The sequence below is a fragment of the Balearica regulorum genome, chromosome Z, assembly GCF_011004875.1.
Source record: "Balearica regulorum gibbericeps isolate bBalReg1 chromosome Z, bBalReg1.pri, whole genome shotgun sequence".
In the NCBI taxonomy this organism is placed as follows: Eukaryota; Metazoa; Chordata; class Aves; order Gruiformes; family Gruidae; genus Balearica; species Balearica regulorum.
In genome coordinates this window covers 21,622,184-21,641,846 of record NC_046220.1, presented here as the reverse complement: position 1 = coordinate 21,641,846, position 19,663 = coordinate 21,622,184, and the positions used below count along the sequence as shown (strand labels likewise).

The 19,663-nt window shown below is 43.8% G+C and overlaps 1 protein-coding gene across 3 annotated transcripts in view; it reads left to right on the top strand.

Moving 5' to 3' along the window:
• The first annotated feature begins 6,229 nt into the window (after nt 1–6,229).
• Nucleotides 6,230–19,663, top strand: part of ZNF608 (zinc finger protein 608) — an 88,669-nt gene continuing 75,235 nt past the window's right edge. For 2 of the 3 annotated variants that reach the window (XM_075740252.1, XM_075740254.1), the window contains exons 1-2: nt 6,230–6,600; nt 9,779–10,826. In XM_075740252.1, the coding sequence (XP_075596367.1) occupies nt 9,939–10,826 (888 nt within the window). In that variant the 5' untranslated portion in view covers nt 6,230–6,600; nt 9,779–9,938. Of the gene's footprint in view, nt 6,601–8,137; nt 8,825–9,778; nt 10,827–19,663 lie in introns of those variants that run through there. The other variant, XM_075740253.1, reaches the window with a different exon arrangement.

The following is a 19,663-nucleotide window of genomic DNA, read 5'->3' as shown; positions in this document are numbered from 1 at the left end:
TGCCTCTCAGCCTGATTATCAACATCTCAGGCATTCACCTGATAATTTAAAAAAGTTTATTTTCTCCTTCCACACCTCTGCAGTTTTTGAATCTAGCAGATGCCAACTCCCAAACACATTCTGATAACTTCTTTGGTGAGTTTTCAGGGTCATTCCTCTTCAAGCTCCTTTCTGTCAAAAATGTAGCAGCACGTTTCCTCATTCCTCCCCTGAGGATGATATACCTAACCTTGCCTTCGAAAACTTTCACAGATTCATTCCTCACTTCACCAGCCGGTACACACTGCCTCTTAGTTATCTTTATCTTACTCCTAGTATGTATCTGATCTTATCTCTGGCCTATTCCTTCTGCTTATCCAGCATCGTGCTTCTCTCTCTGCTTTCACATTAGACAACAAATCCCTCTCACCCCTGCTTGTGCTGCAGACTCCTTACGTCTAACTGGCTGCTTCTCTGCAAATTCCATTTCAAGACTCATCTTCCCTCTCCCTGCCCTGTGACTCCTAGCCTTCTCTCTAATAAAACAATCCAATCCTACTCCCTAAGTCTCAGTTTCATTTCCCCATGCTCATTTATTCTCTCTGAAATTCTGAAGTATGGCACCCAGCCACTGGCCTTTTGTACATTTTTCACCTTAGCACTACTATAATGTGAATGCTGCCCGACTAAAATACTGAATCTGCATCCATCATTTCTATAACAAATTATAACCAACTGTGAAACATTAAGCTATTTTGTATGGAAGTAGCTGTAAAAAATACACTATGTAATAGAGTACTAGGGCTATGACAAAAGACTATAACAGATTTTAACATGTATTGCCTGTTTCTCATCGCACGCAGTCTATTAAGCAAGAAATATACGTTTTTAATATTATTTGAATGTTTACACAATGCACAACATAAATAAGCTGTTGTTTAAATTACTTGAGGAGAAATTGAGTATCTATACAGTGAACTGAAGGCTATATTCATGTCTGGATAAAAGGTTTGTAGTTCAAATTCTACAGCAGAACTTCACAGAACTATTAAGTTACAAAATGGGAAAGACTTACTAGGTCATTCAGCCTGTTCTAATGCCAAAATCGAGTAATTCCCCATAGTATTTATTTTTAGTGCTTTTCCCAGCCTAATTTTCAAGTCCTATGCAACAGGACTTAAGAACTTCCTTTGGGACTTTTAGTTTACTGTTTAGCACATTTCGCTGTTAGGATATTTGTTTGTTTGTTTGTTTAAATCTTCCACTCTTGGGGTTTGTTTGTTTGTTTTTTAAATCCCTTGTGCTCTCAGAAAGATAGTTTCTATTCTGTCTACCTTTTACACTCTCTCCCTACCCCCAAATAAATACACATACACACACACACATACACACAGAGTCTTTCATAAATCATTCCCACTATTTGCCAGTTGCCAGGCCATTTTTGTTGCTCTTCTTTAAACACCACAGTGGTACTTTGTTTCCATATATAACCTATATTTGTGTGCTGAAACATCAGAGACACTGACCTTTAGATTAGATATCAAACTGAGACTCCTTGTGAATATGCAGATAATTGTAAAAGAGTCTATGGACTGTTCTGAAGAAGAAGAAAACATTGTTAGCGTTGCCTCTTTCAAAAAAAAAAAAAAAATAGTATCTAATATAAGTATCTGCCAAGTGTATAATGACTCCTCTGTATGTTTGTATCACCAGTTCCCACACTCCAGTCTGTTGATCACTGGCAGACTGCAAAGCTGTAATAAATTATCCACAACTAATCTGCAGAGCCAGTAGTTTGCGCACATCAATTAAAAGTTTGTTCTTAAGATTGTAGGATACGCTGTGATTGTAAAGATGTGCTCATCCAAAATTTTTGGATCAATATGATAATTTTCAATGTACCGCTTTCAAATTTGCTGTGAGAAACCCTTTATGTGCAAAATGTTGTATATGAGAGAAGTACCACTCATTGTTTACCTAATTAATCTGGCAAATAAGTCCTCAGTAGAGATAGGTTTTTTGTCCTCTCTTTAATGCAAAGTTGAAGAAAAAAGAACGATGGTTTAATCTTCGCAGACATGCTGCGTGTAATACTGAGGCTGCACATACACGTACCTCTACTCCTGCGGCATGAAAGGCAGGAACAAAGGGTGCAGTGCGAAGAGATCGTCTGCGGGAAGGTAATTAAGGATCAGCTGCAAATGACTGTAGGACGACGTGGCATTTTCAGACATTAATAAATTTAACACCAGTGATCTTAAAGTTCGTCCTATTAGCGGGACAGGAGCATCGGCAAGGACTGGGGGAAAAAAAACCCCCAAAACAGCAACAACAACAAAAACCCCCAAACAAACCACCAAACAAAAACCGAACAACCCTTCCTGAACTTGTCCGTGACTAAGTATTTGCTGTAGTCTTTATTTTCCCACGGAAGCCTGCCTGTGGGCACAGGTGCCCCGGTCTTTTGGGGAACACGGCACAGCGGGGTGACCCGGCCGCCTCCCCCCCCCCCCCCGCCGCGGGCAGAGCCGGGCGCGGCGCCGCCGCCAGCCGCACACCAGCACCCAGCCTCAGCCAATCAGAGAGCGGGAAAGCGATTTCTGGAGCGGTGATTGGCCGCTGCCCTCTCCGCGCCCCGAGCGCCGGCGGCTGGGGGAGCGGAGCGGAGCGGAGCGGAGGGGAGGCGGGCGGCGGGGAGAGGTCTCGCCGCTGCTCCGCGGCTGGCTGGAGGCTCCCGCTTGGCTGCACTGATTGATCTTGTCGCCAGGCTGCTTCGGGAGAAGCAAAAAAAGAGCGTTTCCTCATAACAAATGTGTTTTTAAACTGTCCAGGAGTGTAAGATAAGAGCCTCACATTCCTTTCGCGAAAAATAGACGTTTGCCGGTAATTTTTCTTAGCGTATATGATGCATAAGTCTGGCGAGATTTAAAAAAAAAAAGGGGGGGGGGGAGGAGGGGCGAGAAGGAGGGTTGGGGATCTCTTTGGGATTATTAGCGGTCTGCAGCTGCATTAATTAAAACCGGATTTCCTATTTTAGACAAACATCACTAATTTATTGGCCTTCTGTCTGTCTTGTAAAACGTACACGAATACAAAGTTGTAATTTAATTTGGCGAGCAGGCAGAAACTAAGGAGAAAAAGCCATTAAATCACACAGCGGGCACTGGCCTCTTTTTGAAACAGGGACATTTCCAGCCTGACAAGACAATGTGAGTTAAGCGGTCTTTTTGCAGTCACTCATGGGAATCGACTGCTGCAGATACACCCAGGGGCCTTCGAGTGGTCTTGCTGTAATTTCTGCCACAGAAATGGATAAATAAAACCCTGCTCCGATAATCATGCAGTACGTCGGGCAGGCTCCTTCCCTGTATAGTCACACACAAAAGCCAGGAGGGAGAGGGGCGAGAGGGGAGTCTCCCCTCTGAATTTTGTGATCTAAGCAGGTTTGTGAGGATATTTTACCCATCAATGGGCAGCTGTGGTTGGAGAAACGGCTCTTCCGCGGGCCGTTGCTTTCAGAAATTAAGATGATGGTGTAACGCAGATAAAGCAGAAGCATTTTTGCAATCTCTCCCAGTGACTGTTCCTTGGCTAGTTAACAGACCGTCTATTCAGAAGCAATTTTCTTTGGGCTGAAATTATGTGCTGACCGTAGCAGATCACTTCCCATAATACCCCTTCCCCCACCCAACGCTAAATACAAACTGTCTCCTACTCACTGTATAATAATGTGAAAATGACTGTAATTTCGCAGACGAGAAGTAGCCCAAAGTGAAACGTGTCTAAACAGAGGTCGATAGTGAAAAATCAGGGCCATTACCTAAATCTGAAAAATACATACTGTAAAAAAAACAGGAACAGTGATCTGCGACTAAGCAGACTTAAAAAAAGTAGGCTTGATGGTGCTGATCTTAAAATATTTGCTAACCGCTGAGTGAAATCACCCAGAAGTTGCGCTGTGGAACCTGTGATTTTTCAGTACCTTGTAACATTATGCTCACTCGTTCTCCCACAAATTGTTTTCTCGCACAAGCGGGCCGTCGCCGGGTACAGCTGGCAGCGTCGGCGGCCACCCGGGCTGGGAAGCGACCCCTTGCCGGCGCTCCTTGCCATTGTCCCAGCGCGGTCAGAGCGCCAGGGCGGGAGGGCAGAGACGCCTTCACACCGCCACTGTTCTTGTTCACGCTACACACATGCCGTGCCTTTTTATTATTATCATTTCCCCCTTTGTAATCACTTAAAAATTTAATGTGATCAAGGGCCTCCTTGGCAATGAACTGATCCTTGCTAATAAACCCTTCATTATCAGCCCCTGAAGAGCAAGCGTTCTTACACCGGGAGAAACGGAGCGGGTTTTCTCCGGGCCGCTTCCACACCTCCCAAGGGAGCGTGTGCTGGTGACCCCAAGCGCCCTCGGCGCGGGGTCAGAGGGGCGATGGGGACACGAGGATCCCGGGACCGGGAGGGGAGCCTTACCTCCCCAGCGCCCAGGCCACGCACGGCGGCCTGGTGGCCAAGGCACGGCCGGGTGCCACATCACGGGGCGGCTTTTACCTCCCATCTTGCGTCACCTTCCCCGATGCCCCCGCACCGAGCAGGTTTAGGAGGTTTTACTCCCCCACTACCTCTGAACTAATCACCTCTTTGATGGGAAGCGTGTAACGCGGGGACGCTAACGCCCGCAATTTGCTCAGCTGGATGAAGTCCAAAGAGGTATTTTGTCACCCTTGTCACGGGCGTGCAGGACATCGTAAATGCCACGCTTTGACTTCTCGCCGGAAACCTTGACTGGGGCAACGCGTGCGTTTGGCAAGAAAAACATCCCCTATCGATTTTCACAGGGAGATAATTCCCAGTGAGATCAAGGGAAAAAAAAACCCAAAACCCAACCAACCAACAACAACAACAACAAACCCGTCCAAAAGGGGGGGGGGGGGAACATAAACCGTGCTTAAGGGTATGAAAAAGGACAGGGTCCGACCCCCCGGGTGCCCGGCGGCGGGTACCGGCGACGAGCAGCTCCCCCCCACCCCCTCACCCGCCACCCTGGCTCTCCCCGGTGCCCGCGGGCGGCCGCCGCCCCCGCCCCCAACCACCACCGCCGTCTGCGAAGGGTTAAACGTAATTTAACGCAGTGGTGTAGCATAATGGCTCCCAACCTAAACAAAAGGAATGATTAAGGGGGATATTTTCGAGCTACACAAAGCCCGATAGGGAAGATTTGTGTTACTAATTCCTGTGAAAGGATGTTCACGTGGTAGTTATACGGTCGCTGGCATTCACAGTTCAGTGCGTGCGGCAGTAAATCAGCAGCCTGGAAACAAAAGGGTTATTTTTTGCTCCCCCTCCTTTCGAAAAAGAGAAGGAAAAAAAAAATAGAAAAAGAAAATAATAAACCCCGACCTGCCTAACTTAAGCCATATTGTAAAAATGAACATGGAATAAACTGCGTGAGGATGGGAAGAGCGAATGCAAGAGGGCTGGTCCGAAAGCGCAGCAGCACCTCGGTGTCCCCCCCGAGCAGAGGTGGGGGTGCTGCCCTGCCCTGAACCTCCCTTCAGCCCCTTCCTCCAGACACTGTTTGCTTTTCTCCTCCACTAAGCACGAAAATAATCGCAGTTGTGTATCAGCAGCCCTCTCTCGCTGGCTTCAAGCTGTTATAATTTTGAATGAGGGGGCATTTAAAAATTATGAGTGAGATTCTAAATTGCCTCTTTGAAACCGGCACAGAAAAATCATTCATCATCGCTTCGAAAACTGCCCTGAAATTAAATTAAAACGAAATGAGGGAGTCTTCCTCCCAACGTGTGAGTCTTGGCAGAGTTACTCTCCACCTTGGTTTTCTATTTTTTCCCCTCCTCCTTCTCTCTTACTTTTTTTTTTTTTTTCTTTTTCCCTAAGCCCTAAATGTTATATAGGATAATTGAAATGGGAAACATGATTTGTATCTCGCTGCAGCAGGAGGCTGCCGACTGTAGCACCCAGCGTAGGCTGAGGGCTGCAGAGCGGGGGGACGTGTGTGCGTGCGTGTGTGTGTGCCTAATGCGAACGCGCGCGCGCGTGTGTGGTGCGTGTATGCGTGCGCCTAATGCCTGGTGTGCACAATGTGTGTGTGTGTGTGTGTGCGTGCGTGCGTGCGTGTTTCTGTCTCTCACCCTCGCCGGCAGGCAGGAGGAGCGGCGGACCAATCAGAGAGCCCGGTTTCATAAAAGCTGGCTTTTGATTGGACAGGAGGGAAAGGGCATTGTGAACAAAGAAAAGTCCCTCTCAGGTACCGCGCCGGAGCGGGCTCCCAATCCCCCGCCTCGGCCGCCGCCACTCGCGGCCGCCGTGGGGGCAGCGCCCGTGTCCCCCGTGTGTGTCAGCCCGTGAGGGGACAGCGATAGGTGCTATTTTACTTTGATTTTTTTTCTTCTTCTTCTTCTCTCCCCTGTTTTTATTTTTGTTTTAATTTTGTTTCTATAAAGAAAGGAAGGTTCATGGTATCTGGTGCTCTCTTCTTCCAAACACAATAAATCTGTTGAAGACATTAGATTTTTTTGCCTAAAATAAAAAGCGGCTGCAACAAAAACACACTCAATGCAGTTAGAAGGAAAAGGTCAACTCGATCCAATACAGACCGTAAGTACGGTTGCGTGGTGTGTCTATAGCACTTAGAGGGGATTTTTTTTTTTTTTTCTCTGCAAAGGGGAGTGTTAAAGAGTTTTGGGAGTTAACTAGGGTTTTTTTGGGGTTTTAAAAAGAAAAAAAAAAAAAAAGAAGAATCCCACAAGCAGGATGAGTTATTTGAGGGAAATAAGTGGGTGAAAGCACTGTAGTCACACAAATCATACTTGACGGTGCATTTGGGGGGCGTTAAAGCGTAGTGCCTTTTTGGGGTTTTAACTAACCAAGGGGGGAAAATAAAAGTGACACAATTACAGACAAGCCTGCAAACCGCCCCCTCCCCCCCTCGGCCCCGCGAGCAAGGCGCTCGTTAGGAGGAGTGATGGGGCACCGACAGATCCCGGCGGCACGGGAGGCATTTCTGCTGTCACACGGAGACGCCAGAAACGCGAGGCTGGAGCTGGGGGGGTGGGCGGGTGTGGGATGGGATCGCCCCTTGGTCGCCGGTGCCTTGGCCCCTTTTACCCCCCGCCTCGATCTCCCAGCTGGCTGCCGCTCGCCGTCCCGAGGCGAGAGGAGGGGAAAACCCCCGGAGTAACGGCACCCCCCCCACACACACACACCGTACCGCCGGGAGGTGGCGGGGGAAAAGTTTGTAAGGTGTTTCTCGGGAGCACCCGCTTTGCCGCGGCATCTCCGGGCTCCAGGGATTCCCCGCGGCCGCGGGGGTGGCTGGGACAGGCCGGGGCGAGAAGCAGACCTGACGGGCTCTGCCTGTCCGTCGTGGTGTGTATTTTGTGTGTTACAGACCCGACCCGCATTCGCTGGATACGCTTGTCACCCATTTTTGTTCTCACGACAACCAATGGAGCCCGCCAGCCTCACGTGACGCGGGCGGCCTGAACTGTAACGGAACCGCCGCGCCTCGGGGGTTGGCGGTTGCTGGCGCGAGCGCCCCTCCTCCCCCCCCCCCCCCCCAGCCCGCCACCGGCAATTCATTACGGCTTTTAGCTTCCCATCGCCGGCTAATTAAAAATACTAAGCTAAAGCTCCGAGACCGTCTGACTTGGGGAGGGGGGAGAGGCGGGAGGGCGAGGGGAGGAGGGGGGGATAGAAGTAGACTGCGACGTTTGCCGAGACAATAAGGTGGGAGCGATCTGTCCTGAAAAAAAGGTCGTCTGCTTTATCTCCTCGGACTCTAATTACTGAATTACTTACCGCATGACTGATTAGTCCAAGCTCCCGGGTTTTTCATTGTTATTATTATTTTATTTTTTCCCCGAGACAGCAATTTTAAAATCTGTGCCTATGCTTTTTTTATCACTCTTTTTGAAAAGCGCTGATCTGAGGCGGGGGGGACAGGGACAGACACCCCCCTCCCCGAAATCTTATCCCTGGGAAAATTTACTTCGTTTGAGAGTACGCTGTCCTTCCTCCACTCCCACTAAATGTTTTGATAACCGGTTTATCAGATCAGTGATTCCCCTCTCCCGCTCCTCCTCCTCTTCCTCGCCCCCCCGTCCCTTCCCCCCCCCCCCCCCGCCCCCGTTTCCCCTCAAGTTACTTCAAGAAATCAGATCTGTCAGGACGGGCGAAAAAAATGCCACTTCCCAACTAACAGGCGGAATCCAGCCCAGATTTTCAGTCCTTTCTTCTTCTTTTTTTCCTTCCTCCCTTTCACTAATTTATCCCGATGTTAGCACATTCTGTCTTGTAACACCCGGGCGCCTGTAGGTTTGTTTCATGGGATCATTACTTACTGATCAGGATGGCTCCCAGGTCCGGGGCTGAAGACGGAGTGTGAAGTTGGGGAAACAATTTTTTTTTTATTTTTTTTTTTTAAATAACTGTGATGATTATTACCTCTCGGTGCTTATTCAGGAAAAGCAAACAAACAAAAATCTGGTCCTTGATGCTTCAGTTCTGAATGTCTGAATGTGAAATATTACCTACCAGCTGGTAAAGTTGTGAGGCTCAGCATTTTTAAATTTTTTAAATTTTTTTTTTTTTAGCAAGGAGGAAAAAAAACCTAAACAAACAAAAAAAAGGACTTCTGATCCGTGTGCCAAAGTAGGGGGAGATATGTTATTGACCGATTTATACTGGCTGAGATGATACTTGCTTTCTACTTCTTGATCACTTGCTCTTTAAGTAAAATGAGGCACAGAGTTGTTGCTGAGACGAGTGGGAACAGCATTTTGATTTGCTGGTTTAATTAAAAAATGATAAAGGATTAAAGGTAAGCATTATGCATATATATGTATATAAATATTTCGACAGTCGACTGTAAAAGGGAGAGATCCCTTTAAAAATCGTTTTAACTAAGCTTTGTCAAACACACACTCATTTGCGGTCACTGAGGCCACCTTGGTGCAGATCACTTAAAGTGTATGTCTTAATCAGTTTCCTGTACAGTCAGTAATACTATATTTAACAGACCTAGCAATTGTGTGACCTAGGAGTACATTAGAACTGCTTTTAGAACTGTTATCGTGAGAATATTTTTCTGTAAAGAAAAAAGACCTTTTTATTTATTTTCTTCTTTTTCTCTTTGTAACCAATGAAGTTTAATATTTTCCAGTAAACGTTTGTGTTTGTAGGTTACTGGTTTTTAACTGACGCTGTATTGTGGCAAGGAAAATTAGGTTTCCCACTTCCCTTAGCGCTCCCTCTCCCCCCCCAAGAGATTAAGTGGAAGGAGGGTAGAAGATAATATAGGAGAGTCACAAAACTTCAAGGGTCTGGTTTAAAGCCACAAAATCCATGGAATGCAGTGAAGAGTGAATCTGTGTCCTTCCTTTTCTCCCTTTCGTGCCTAGGTGGTGGTCCAAGGGGTTAGATTACAACATGTGCTCCAACAGCTAGGCACCACTTCTAAGACTGTATTTCCTGAGCTTTGTGGATTTAAATCATGTAGTTAATTGAGGTTTTGGGGGTTTTTTTCTTTTTCTTTTTTTTTGTGGACGTGACTTTTTAAGAGCAATTGTGGATATTGGTATACAACTAGATTAAAGATGCTCACTATAAAAGCATCACGGCCATTGCCTCCGGTTTAACAAACTTAAGAAAAAAAACGTGGCAACAGTGAATGATTTCGCTCCCCCTACCTCGCCCCTTTTTTTTTTTTTTTTTAGTCGTATTATGTTCTGGTAACACCCAGACAAGAAATATTCGACTTTTCCCTTCCTCACAGGACAAGGCGGACGTGGACTGCAGGTTTTGAAGCTAGACACACCTAAGGGAGGAAGACAAGAAGAGTTGAACTTAAGAGAGCCCAACGGAGATAAACGAATGTCCCCACATCTCCAAAGGAAAGTTCATCGGATTTTTACTCTAGAGATCTCATCTTCAGGATGTCATTGAACACTTCCACTGCAGGAAAAGGTGTGGATCCAAACGCGGTTGACACTTATGACAGTGGCGATGACTGGGAAATCGGTGTTGGGAATTTAATAATTGATTTGGACGCCGATTTGGAGAAGGACAGACAGAAATTTGAAATGAATAATTCTACTAATACCACCAGCAGCAGCAACACCAGCTCCAAGGATTGCGGGGGTCTGGCTTCCAGTGGGGCTAATGCTACCTCAGCCTTAGCTGATGGCCTAAAATTTGCTTCTGTTCAGCCCTCTGCTCCCCAGGGGAATTCCTCTCACAAAGAGACTAGCAAATCAAAAGTGAAAAGGAGTAAAACTTCTAAGGATGCTAATAAATCTCTGCCTTCTGCTGCCTTGTATGGGATTCCTGAGATCAGCAGTGCTGGCAAGAGGCAGGAAGTCCAAGGGCGCCCTGGAGAGGCAACTGGCATGAATTCAGCACTGGGTCAAAGCGTGAGCAGTAACCCAAACGGCAATAATAATACCACCAGCACCACCACCACCATTGCCTCTTGTGGGAAAAACAAAGAGGAGAAACCAGGTAAAGCCCTGGGCAGCAGAGGCTCCAAGCGGGATAAGGATGCAGGAAAATCCAGGAAGGACAAGCAGCATGACCTGCAGCAGGGCCACCCCAACGGCAGCGGGGGTGGCAGCAGCCAAACTCCCCCTGGGCATCTCTATGGCTTCGGGGCCAAGGGAGGCGGTGGTGGAAGCAGCAGCCCCTTCCACTGCACCTCCTCTGCCATGGGGGAGGTGAACAAAAGTACCCCGGATTCAGGGTTAATGGGGAACTCTATTTTGGTAAAGAAGGAAGAGGAGGAGGAGGAGAGCCACAGGCGAATCAAGAAATTGAAAACAGAAAAGGTAGGACAAAGCTCCTCTCCACCTCTTCTCTTCCGTGTCTCCCTCTATGTCTATAATAAATGTCCCACAACTGTGTGTTTGGCTCCTGTGTCCTACTCTCTGCTGTGTATTTGTGACATGCATCTGTTCTTCCTCTTTCTCTTAAAAATAAAAGAAACAACCCCAAGACTTCTTCCCTAGACAGAAGACACCATGAGTGTGCTGTTCTTCCTCAGGATTTCCCCTCCCTGTCCTCAGACCTGGAGAACGTTTCTGTTTTGTCTGTTCCTTTTGATCGCGTTCACCCAGAAGGAGAACCCCCGAGACGTCCCTGACTGAGCTGTCCCTGGTTTTAGCGGAGACCAGCAGTGTTGGTACCAGTGGGATGGCACGTGTTTGCAGGCTAGAGGTCTGTGTGACTGCCTAGGGGGGTGCGTAACTCAGGCTCCAGGAGCAGCAGGTCTTGTATGTGCTGACAATTTTCCACAGCACTGGTGGGCATTCGCGGCTGTTCCTCTCCCAAAGTCTAAACGGACCCTTCTCCCTTCTCCTGGGACCCGCTGCCTGGAGTTGAGATGGTGCTTGGTGGGGGGGAAACAGGAGGCATCGGCAGAGACCCCAGGCTCCGCCGTAGCGCTTCGTGGAGACACAGGATGCTTATCGCACCGGGGGCTCACGCGGTACAGCAGCCCAGAGGCCTCAGAGGCTGGTGTGGAGGACGGGGAGGAAGGAGCCAGCAGACAGGCGGTGCCTCTCGTCCTCCTGGAAGGAGGCGGCTGGGAGGAGGGGAATGCACCTTGTGCTGAGTTGTGTGTGTGCAAAACAGCTTTGGGAACAGAGGGGAGCAGTTTGTCTCCTGTCTGGGGGAGCTTTCGTATCTGAGCCCCGCTGGTTCTTGGATGTGAACTACTCATTTGTTGAGTGGTTGAAATGTATGAAAGAAATCAGATGGGGTGTGTGTTGGGTTTTTTTCTACTACCTTACGAAGGATGCTTTCTCTAAGAATAGATGGCCACGATGCTATTCTTTGGGAAGGGTGGAGGGAGAGCTTGGCTTTTGTTAACCGCTGGTTCAAGGAGGTTCTGGTGTTGGCAGGAATTGTTCTGTCCGTAGGGCAGAAGGCGTCTTCTGGGGGACCTGGGGGCGAGTGTTCACCCAGGATTATGAGTCCAATGAATTCTACAGGTTGTTAAACAAAGATAACCTGATCTGCCTGAAAAAGTAAAGCAAACCAACACTCCCTACATGAACAATCTCAGGGTGTTAGATTGTGATTTTTTTTGTCAGCTGTTGGTCTTAAATGACCTGCTTTTACAACTTCCCTGTGTGAGTCTTCAGTGATGGGAAAACTTTCGGGTCAGTGTTAACTGTATGGTCTGCAAGCGCCTGCTAGGGCTGAAGGTCTCAGGGAAAAGTTATGTCTTTTTTACGACCCATTACTGGCTTTTTTTGTATTTCGGTCATGTTGAAGTTTTTGTAATACTTAAGTTGACTGGAGGATTAGATTTGGGTGTTCATGACATCAGATATTTGTTAAAACTGGAAGATAATTTCAAGGGCTTCTGTTCAAGGCAAAGAAATGAAATTTCATATTGTATGCATATTATTGCTTTTAAGATAGCATATCTATGGCTGAATTTGAATGAGCCTTGCAACCTTTTCTAAATGTAGATGAGAAAACTAGATTGCTGTGATTCATGTGTGTGTGTTTGAGCTTTGATTTATGAAAGTTCTGTTCGTGGTGGAAAGGTGTCCTAAAATCTCATGGTCTCTTTATTAACTTAGTACAGTAGGCATTTACTTCTGTTGCCAATAGTCTTCAAATTGCAGTTCTCTAATCTGTTTTAACTATCTAGATAAATTGCCCTAATCCGGTCTTCACAATGGCTGTGGTTAAAGAGTCAGAGCCATTTGATTGGATTCAGTGGCTGCCTGGAATGTGGGAGGTACTGCCCTTTTGCAACCCCCTTAGCCTTTTAATCTCTCAGCCAAATGTTCACATTCAACAATTTTGTTTAGCTGGCAATCTGAACATTTCAGTATCTCAAAGACTGCTGTCATGGCAACAGAGATTAGAGGGTGGTGTGGTTTCTTCCTTTTTTTGTGATCTTTTCACTCTCTAGTGACACAGGAAATTGTATGAAGAAGCCATATACATGTAAGTGATTTTACATGCGATGTAAATGAGATGGCATGCAAATAGAGAGCAAACATGTATGGAGCAGTTTAGAGCCAGTGGTACACTTTGTGTTGTAGTTGTTGCTCCAGGAGGAGGTTTGGAGCTTGCATTTCCAGTAACAGCCACTGCTGTTGGCACACACCGAGTTTAATATAGGCTTCGCACATTAGAGTCGTGCAGTGTTGGCCATTGTCTGGCACAATGGCGTGCTTGCTTGCTGTCCTAAGTAACATCCCTTAGTATTTCTCTTCCCAAAGAATGATCCCTTCTAGACATACCATAATAAAACCTCATTGCCTACAATGGTTGCAACCTTAAAACCAGCCTGTGGTACTGTTAGTCAAACTTAAGTGCTTTATGTTTGTTCTTCTGGCTTTTTTCCCAAATGTTTAACAATCATTAGAAAGATTTTTTTTTTTTTAAAGGTTTTAGATTTGTTAAGTGTTCTTGCTTTGACTATTTATACACTAGAACACACATGCTGTACTTGCACAAAGCACCTTGTGTCTGTAGATAAATATATAATTTTCAAGCCTGCATGTTAAAATCAATTTCTAGTTATCTTGATGTTGTAAAAGACATGTCTTAGGAATTTGAATGTTTTGTCTGAGATACAAATGAGTTCATGCCTGCTGATTCAAAATCTACAGGTTTTGGTATGTGGTGTGGAATATAATATTGCATTTGTTTACTATTTGTGAAGAGCTTGGAGCAGATTCCCAGGAGTTGTAGTCACTGTTCAGCTTTCACAGCATGCTTCAATGTCTATTTTTGGTCTATTTATTCTGTTTCCTTGCTGCAGAAAGTCATGTAAAACATGATAAATTGGATCTCATGAAGCCTAATTAAATCAATGACTCTGTTCTGCCGGTTCTTTTATGCAGAAACCGCAAGTATGTTGTAAAAGTCGCCACTCCCCTAATATGTGGATAAGTCAAAGTATGCTGTAATTCTAAGATGTTTGAGCTATATTCGTGCAGCCCGTTTTGTGGTTAAGCCATCAGTGACATGTCTGAATAAGTAGTTTTGACAGGTAGGCTAACCACTCCTAAGATTTTTGGTGTTAAAACCTGTCTCCATTTTCCATTTCTCATCCATACCATTTTTAGCAGTTACTGACTTGTTTGTCAGCGTGAACTCTTCATCTGTTTTAGCTAAGTTTTGGGGGTTTTTTTTGTATTTTTTAACAGCTGTTTCATTGAAAAGTGTTCAGATTATCTAGAAGAATTTGCTTTGTGTGTGTTGCAGGGAGATTTGGGGATTCAAACAGACACAATTTACTCTGAGATATGGGAAAATTGTATTTGGCATGTGAAAATCAGTATGTTTATGTGAAAATAATACACAAGATACAAAGCTATAATCAGAGGTGTCTAGCTGCAGTTTTTAAATGAATCAGTCTAGTGATATTCCAGGATTTAATTTTTCCCTTGTATTAGTTTATTGCTTCTCATTAAGACTGCATCTCACATCTGAAAGTTGTCTTCAGTAAATTCACATGCTGGTATTGTTTATTTTGTCTTTACTTTTTTTTTAATAGAGGGCTTGATGTTGTTTTACACTTCATCAGGAAACTCTGTGTACATTTTACCTATTGATGTAAATCATTTAAGTACATGCTTTGATTAATGATGTTATGGAGATATGCTTTTCATGTACTTTTCTCGCTGGCCTTGGGTGTAGTTTATTCACTGTGAAATAAAAGGGCAGGGAGGTCACTTGCTGTAATTAAAGAACAAAGTCTATTGTTGTTTGACAGCAAACTGTTTTGAAAGCTACATAAGGGATTTAGCTGTTAAAAACATTGATAACTATGGGTGTCTAACAATAAGCACAGCTCAAGGTTCTTAAAGTTCTGTAGTGCTGTCTAGTAGTGTGACGGTGCTTTTTGAGCTGGGTGAAGAGGTGTTGCCCTTTGGCAGAGGAAAGCTTTCCGTGTGAACCTGCTGACCTCTGCCAATATGTATGACCAGCCCTTTGAATTCCCGTGCAAAGCAAGAGCTGGTGTAGCCAAATGGAGGCTGCTCTAGAACGTTTATAAAATAAAGTAGGGAAGCTGATAACCTTATTCGGAACTACTGGAAAAGTATTTCACTTTGGGCATCGGTAATTTTACAATTTTAATAACTTCATAAATACCCAGTAAAAAGGAAAGGATTGATTGTCCAGATGTCATGAGGTTAACCATGTTCTCCATGTTAAAGGGCTTTGCTGCAAGACTGTTTTAATTATAGCTATATAAAGACTTGTTTTTCCAAAGTAGCATTTTATAGTCCAATAAATGAAATGTATGTTAAAAGTGCTAAGCAAAATCTCCCGTAACCATAGAGGTGTTCAATAACCAGATTCAAGGAACATGGAAAGTACCATCTGTTCCTAGTTTTAAACATAAACCCAGGAATTGAATGGCTGAGATTTGCTCATATTTTTTCGACTCTCTCTTTTTTTTATTATTATTATCATTATTTAAAAAAGTTCACCTGGCACTTTATAGAAGCGTTCTGAAATGCAGTAATACAGGAGAGACTGTGAAAACACATGTTCGTACATACAGTTAACCAGTTCCACTTTCATTTAAAGAGATTTCCAGAAGCTCAGTCATTGAAGAATTTATAATAGTGAATCACCTCCTGCAGGCAAACACAGTAAGGGTCAGTTCTTCAAAGGTCTTACTATTTAGGTAGAACCTGAATTATTCTGACAATTTTTCCCTAAGAGGTAAAAAGGGGGGGGGGGAAGCAAGCAAGCCTCTCAAAGGATAACTTTAGCCAGCTCTTATCAGTCACCTAATTGCATATGATAAAACCATTGACTAAAATTTTCCATGCAGAGACTTTTCTGCTCTTCAGAGAAGTGTTCTAGAATTGTTGATAGGGGGAAAATTACTCTTTTAAAGATAACTTAAGTTCCGAACTGTTAGGCAATGAGATTCTTGGCTGCAGCCTACCAGCCCTGGATAAAACGCCATCCGGCCTTTGTTTGAGGTCTTTTACTGAAGCTAATGACTGGTCTTGTGCCGCCCTGAGATAAATGACATTATCTCTGAGTGGTCTGACAGGAAACAGACATGTTAATGGTGAAGCTGCGGGGAGGATCTGCTATGGCTCTGACAAAAGAGTAAAGCTTGGACCCCTGGTTGTGATCATTAACACATAATGCATTCCAGCTTCTCCTACCAGGGCCTTGATAATTGGAAAGCTATTTTATTGACAACAACGTAAATCATAAATCTGAAATGTGCAGTTTTTCTTGCATGCTAAAACCTGTACTCCCCCCCCCCCCCCCCCGTAAGAAATGAATGATCTATGTTTTAAAATGTATCATCTGTAGAGATTCTGTGGCCTGCTTTCTGTTAATTGGACACATCCTTTGCATGTTGAATACAGGCTCCCCTTTATTTGCTCTCTGTTATCCATGTGATTTGCATTTGTAAAAGTAGCTAAATGCTATTACTTCAGTGAGAGCTGGCCCTGTCTGGTGCTTGCTTTGTAAAACAGGTGTATTAAAAAAAAAAAAACAAAACAAAAAAACAAACAAAAAACCCAAAAAACCGAACCCAACAATCCACAACAGTGAAAATTATGTTCCCTTAGATAAAAGACTGTTCTGCATAGGTGGCAGGGCAGAACACCATGGTACCCATTGTAAATTGAAAATTTGACATTGTACAGGGCTACGCAGATCTGCTTCTGTTTGTTTCTCCCTTGTGCCGCTTTGCTGCACATTCCAGAAAATCCACCAGCACGTTCTGTACCTGCCAGCCTGATGGATGGCAGCCCCAGTGCCTCGTGTGTACTGTCTAAATTTGCCATGCTCTCCATGGCCAGTAACTGGATCTCAAAACACTTCTGTATGTCCTGGCCATCTCAAGACTGTTCCAGTTGACAGCTAGACTGTGTGCATCCAATTGTTAAAATCCACTGGACAGGTAGGAGAGCAGGTGTCTGAGAGATCCCCAAAAGCTGTCGGGTGTGAGTTTAATAATGAGCGTGAGATTATATCGCGGCACACTTTTCTCCACTCTGAAGCCACTGATTTTGCACTTGTGTCTAGGAACCACACAGAAGATTAAAAGGTCAGTGAATATAACCTGTGGAACAGGAGATGAGAAAATTTGCCTGAAGGGAAGGTACAAAGAAATGGGACTTGGGGGATGTAGGCCAAATATGCTTAGAATGAGAATTTCCTTCAAAATGCCCAGTGTGTCAGTTCAAAATGCCAGTAGTGTTCCAACAGGCTATGCATGCTTGTTTGCCCCTGGAGCCAAGGTCTTGGCTGTAATGCTCTTTTTGAAGCATTTTTTTTTTTTACTAATTTAGAGTAAAAGAGCAAAAAAATCTGTGTTTTTGCACATCTTACACGGTGTTACTGGTACAGGAGGTATCTGAGCACATTTTACAAGCATCATCAGGAATATGGTCTCACATATCTGCTATCAAACACCACCTTCACTTCTATTTTGGATAAAGATTAATATATTTTGGATTTCCATTACCCACTCTTGAAAAAAAAGGTTAGATTACCCCCGCAGCTACTTAGGCAGCTTTGTGTCATTGCCACGTGTTCTGTATTTCTCAGATGTAGTACTCACTTTTTTAATGGCACATCAGCTACGTGTTCCAGTTTTGTTCCATAATATAGAACTGGCATTGCTGATATAACCAAGTTGTAGAGTCTGCCTTGTTCTGAGCTAAAATACTTTGTACAGATGACCCAACAACTAGGCTATTCTTTACATAATATGCTTAGCACTTTACCAGCTTTATATTGTATTTATATAATGTTCTAACGTACATGGTGATATGTCACTGCGTTTTCTGAAAGGCTGCAGAGATTATCTGACTTGTTAATTGTGCTTTATTTCTTACGACAGAAATACATCCTTCCATGAGTCCTCCGATTGGGTCACACCTGTGGATCTGTGGATGCAGTGACTTCAGTTGAAGGGCTGGCCACGGTTTTGTTAAAAACTAGTGTTTGTTTTAGTATGTTTACATGTCAAGGAGTTATTTTTATTTCTTAAGAATAGTCACAGAAAATATATTGATCTTCTTTAAAATTTTGGTCTGTACATAACATTTCCTGTTGGGTGAAAGACAGAAAAATGGTGTTTCATGAAAATTTCTGATGATGACATAATTACAAAAAGTGAATAGCTTTTAGACAAGTTCATTTTTTATTTTTTTATTTTTCAAATTTTTCTTTTTCCCTTTTTGCATCAGAGTGTTTCTGCCCAGTGGACCTCTTTTGTGGTGCAGTGTTTCACCAAAGTGAATAATAACACAAGCTCTCATTTTTTAATTTGCTTAAAAATATGTTTGAAATGAGATCATTTGAATAAAGATAATTACCAGTTTTCATAGCAGGACTTGAGGGGTTTGTTAAAATGAGATTGTAAATCACAAGATTTGTTTAAATTATTATTACATTCTTGGATTGAAACCACAATTTACTGCAGGCTGTGAGTAGCCAATTGGGCAAATACGAAGATCAGACTATGACTTTTGGTTGTGCTGTAGCCAGGGTTTCAGTAAGAACTCTGTATTGCATTTTCTCGTCTAATTCTGACTAAATGGTCTTTGCAATTGGAACAAAGCCTTTACATTTGAATGAAAGATTGTAAAACTATTCAGAGTGACTTGACTGACAAGCAAGTTCTTTGTAATTTTTTTCACCTTTTTTGAAAAAGCTGAGAGAAAATTCAAGAGGGTGGGAATAGGTGGTTTCCTATGATGTCCCTGTTTGTATGTACATATACATATACATAATATATATACTTATGTAAAAGACTAGTTGATTAAACAACTTAAGTGAGCACGTAGGGTAATTTGCATGCAATGAAATAGGATTGATGAGTGTATGTGTAGGTTTTCCAGTTCTAGGCTCACTATGGTGTTGATTAAATTTTCTGAAATCTTAAGCCAACACTACAAGTAAAAAAGTTGCATTTTGGTGAGAAGTTTTATAGAATATGTCTACTTTTCCTGTAAATTGGCAAATACTGCTAAATCTCAAAACGAAGGGATCAACTCTCCTAGCATCTACCTGTAACTCAGCCCACTGAGGCTATTCAGATCAAAGCCACTGGGAATTAAATGTGAAGCTCTTTGTTTCAGTAATTTTGAAGTGAACATGTGCTATGCTGAATTGCATGTCCTTTATGATAAATCTTCCTCAACCATTTTGACTTACTGATCTTCAGAAGAAATAAATACTGAACATTTGGTTCCCTTATCATGTCCCATCTTCCTCTCCCAGTTTTTCAGTCTTCCTAGCATAAATCTTATTCCTGGGCACAAACCCAGCTTGGCTAGGTGTTCCTGTCTCCTGAGAATCTCCACCAAATAACGTAAGAAAAATGTCCTCATGAGGATGTTTGAAGTATTTGCCAATAGTGGCATGCAAATGCAGTTTTTGCAGTCAAAAGAGCAAACTAGAATCTATTGATTGTGGTTACTTGGTGTTTTCAAAACACTGGTATTCTAGTTGTTGAATTGTCTTGTCATGTTAACCAGGAAGCAGATGGCATTATGCCACAGAGGTGTATTTTTACTTAAAGGAACTTTAGAGGTTTTGATGTGTTTTCTTTTCCTCTTATTTCCCTGATGGCTTCTTTTTATTGAAGAGTAACATGAGGAGACCTGGTAGCAATTTTATTGCTTTCCCATAACAGTTTGAA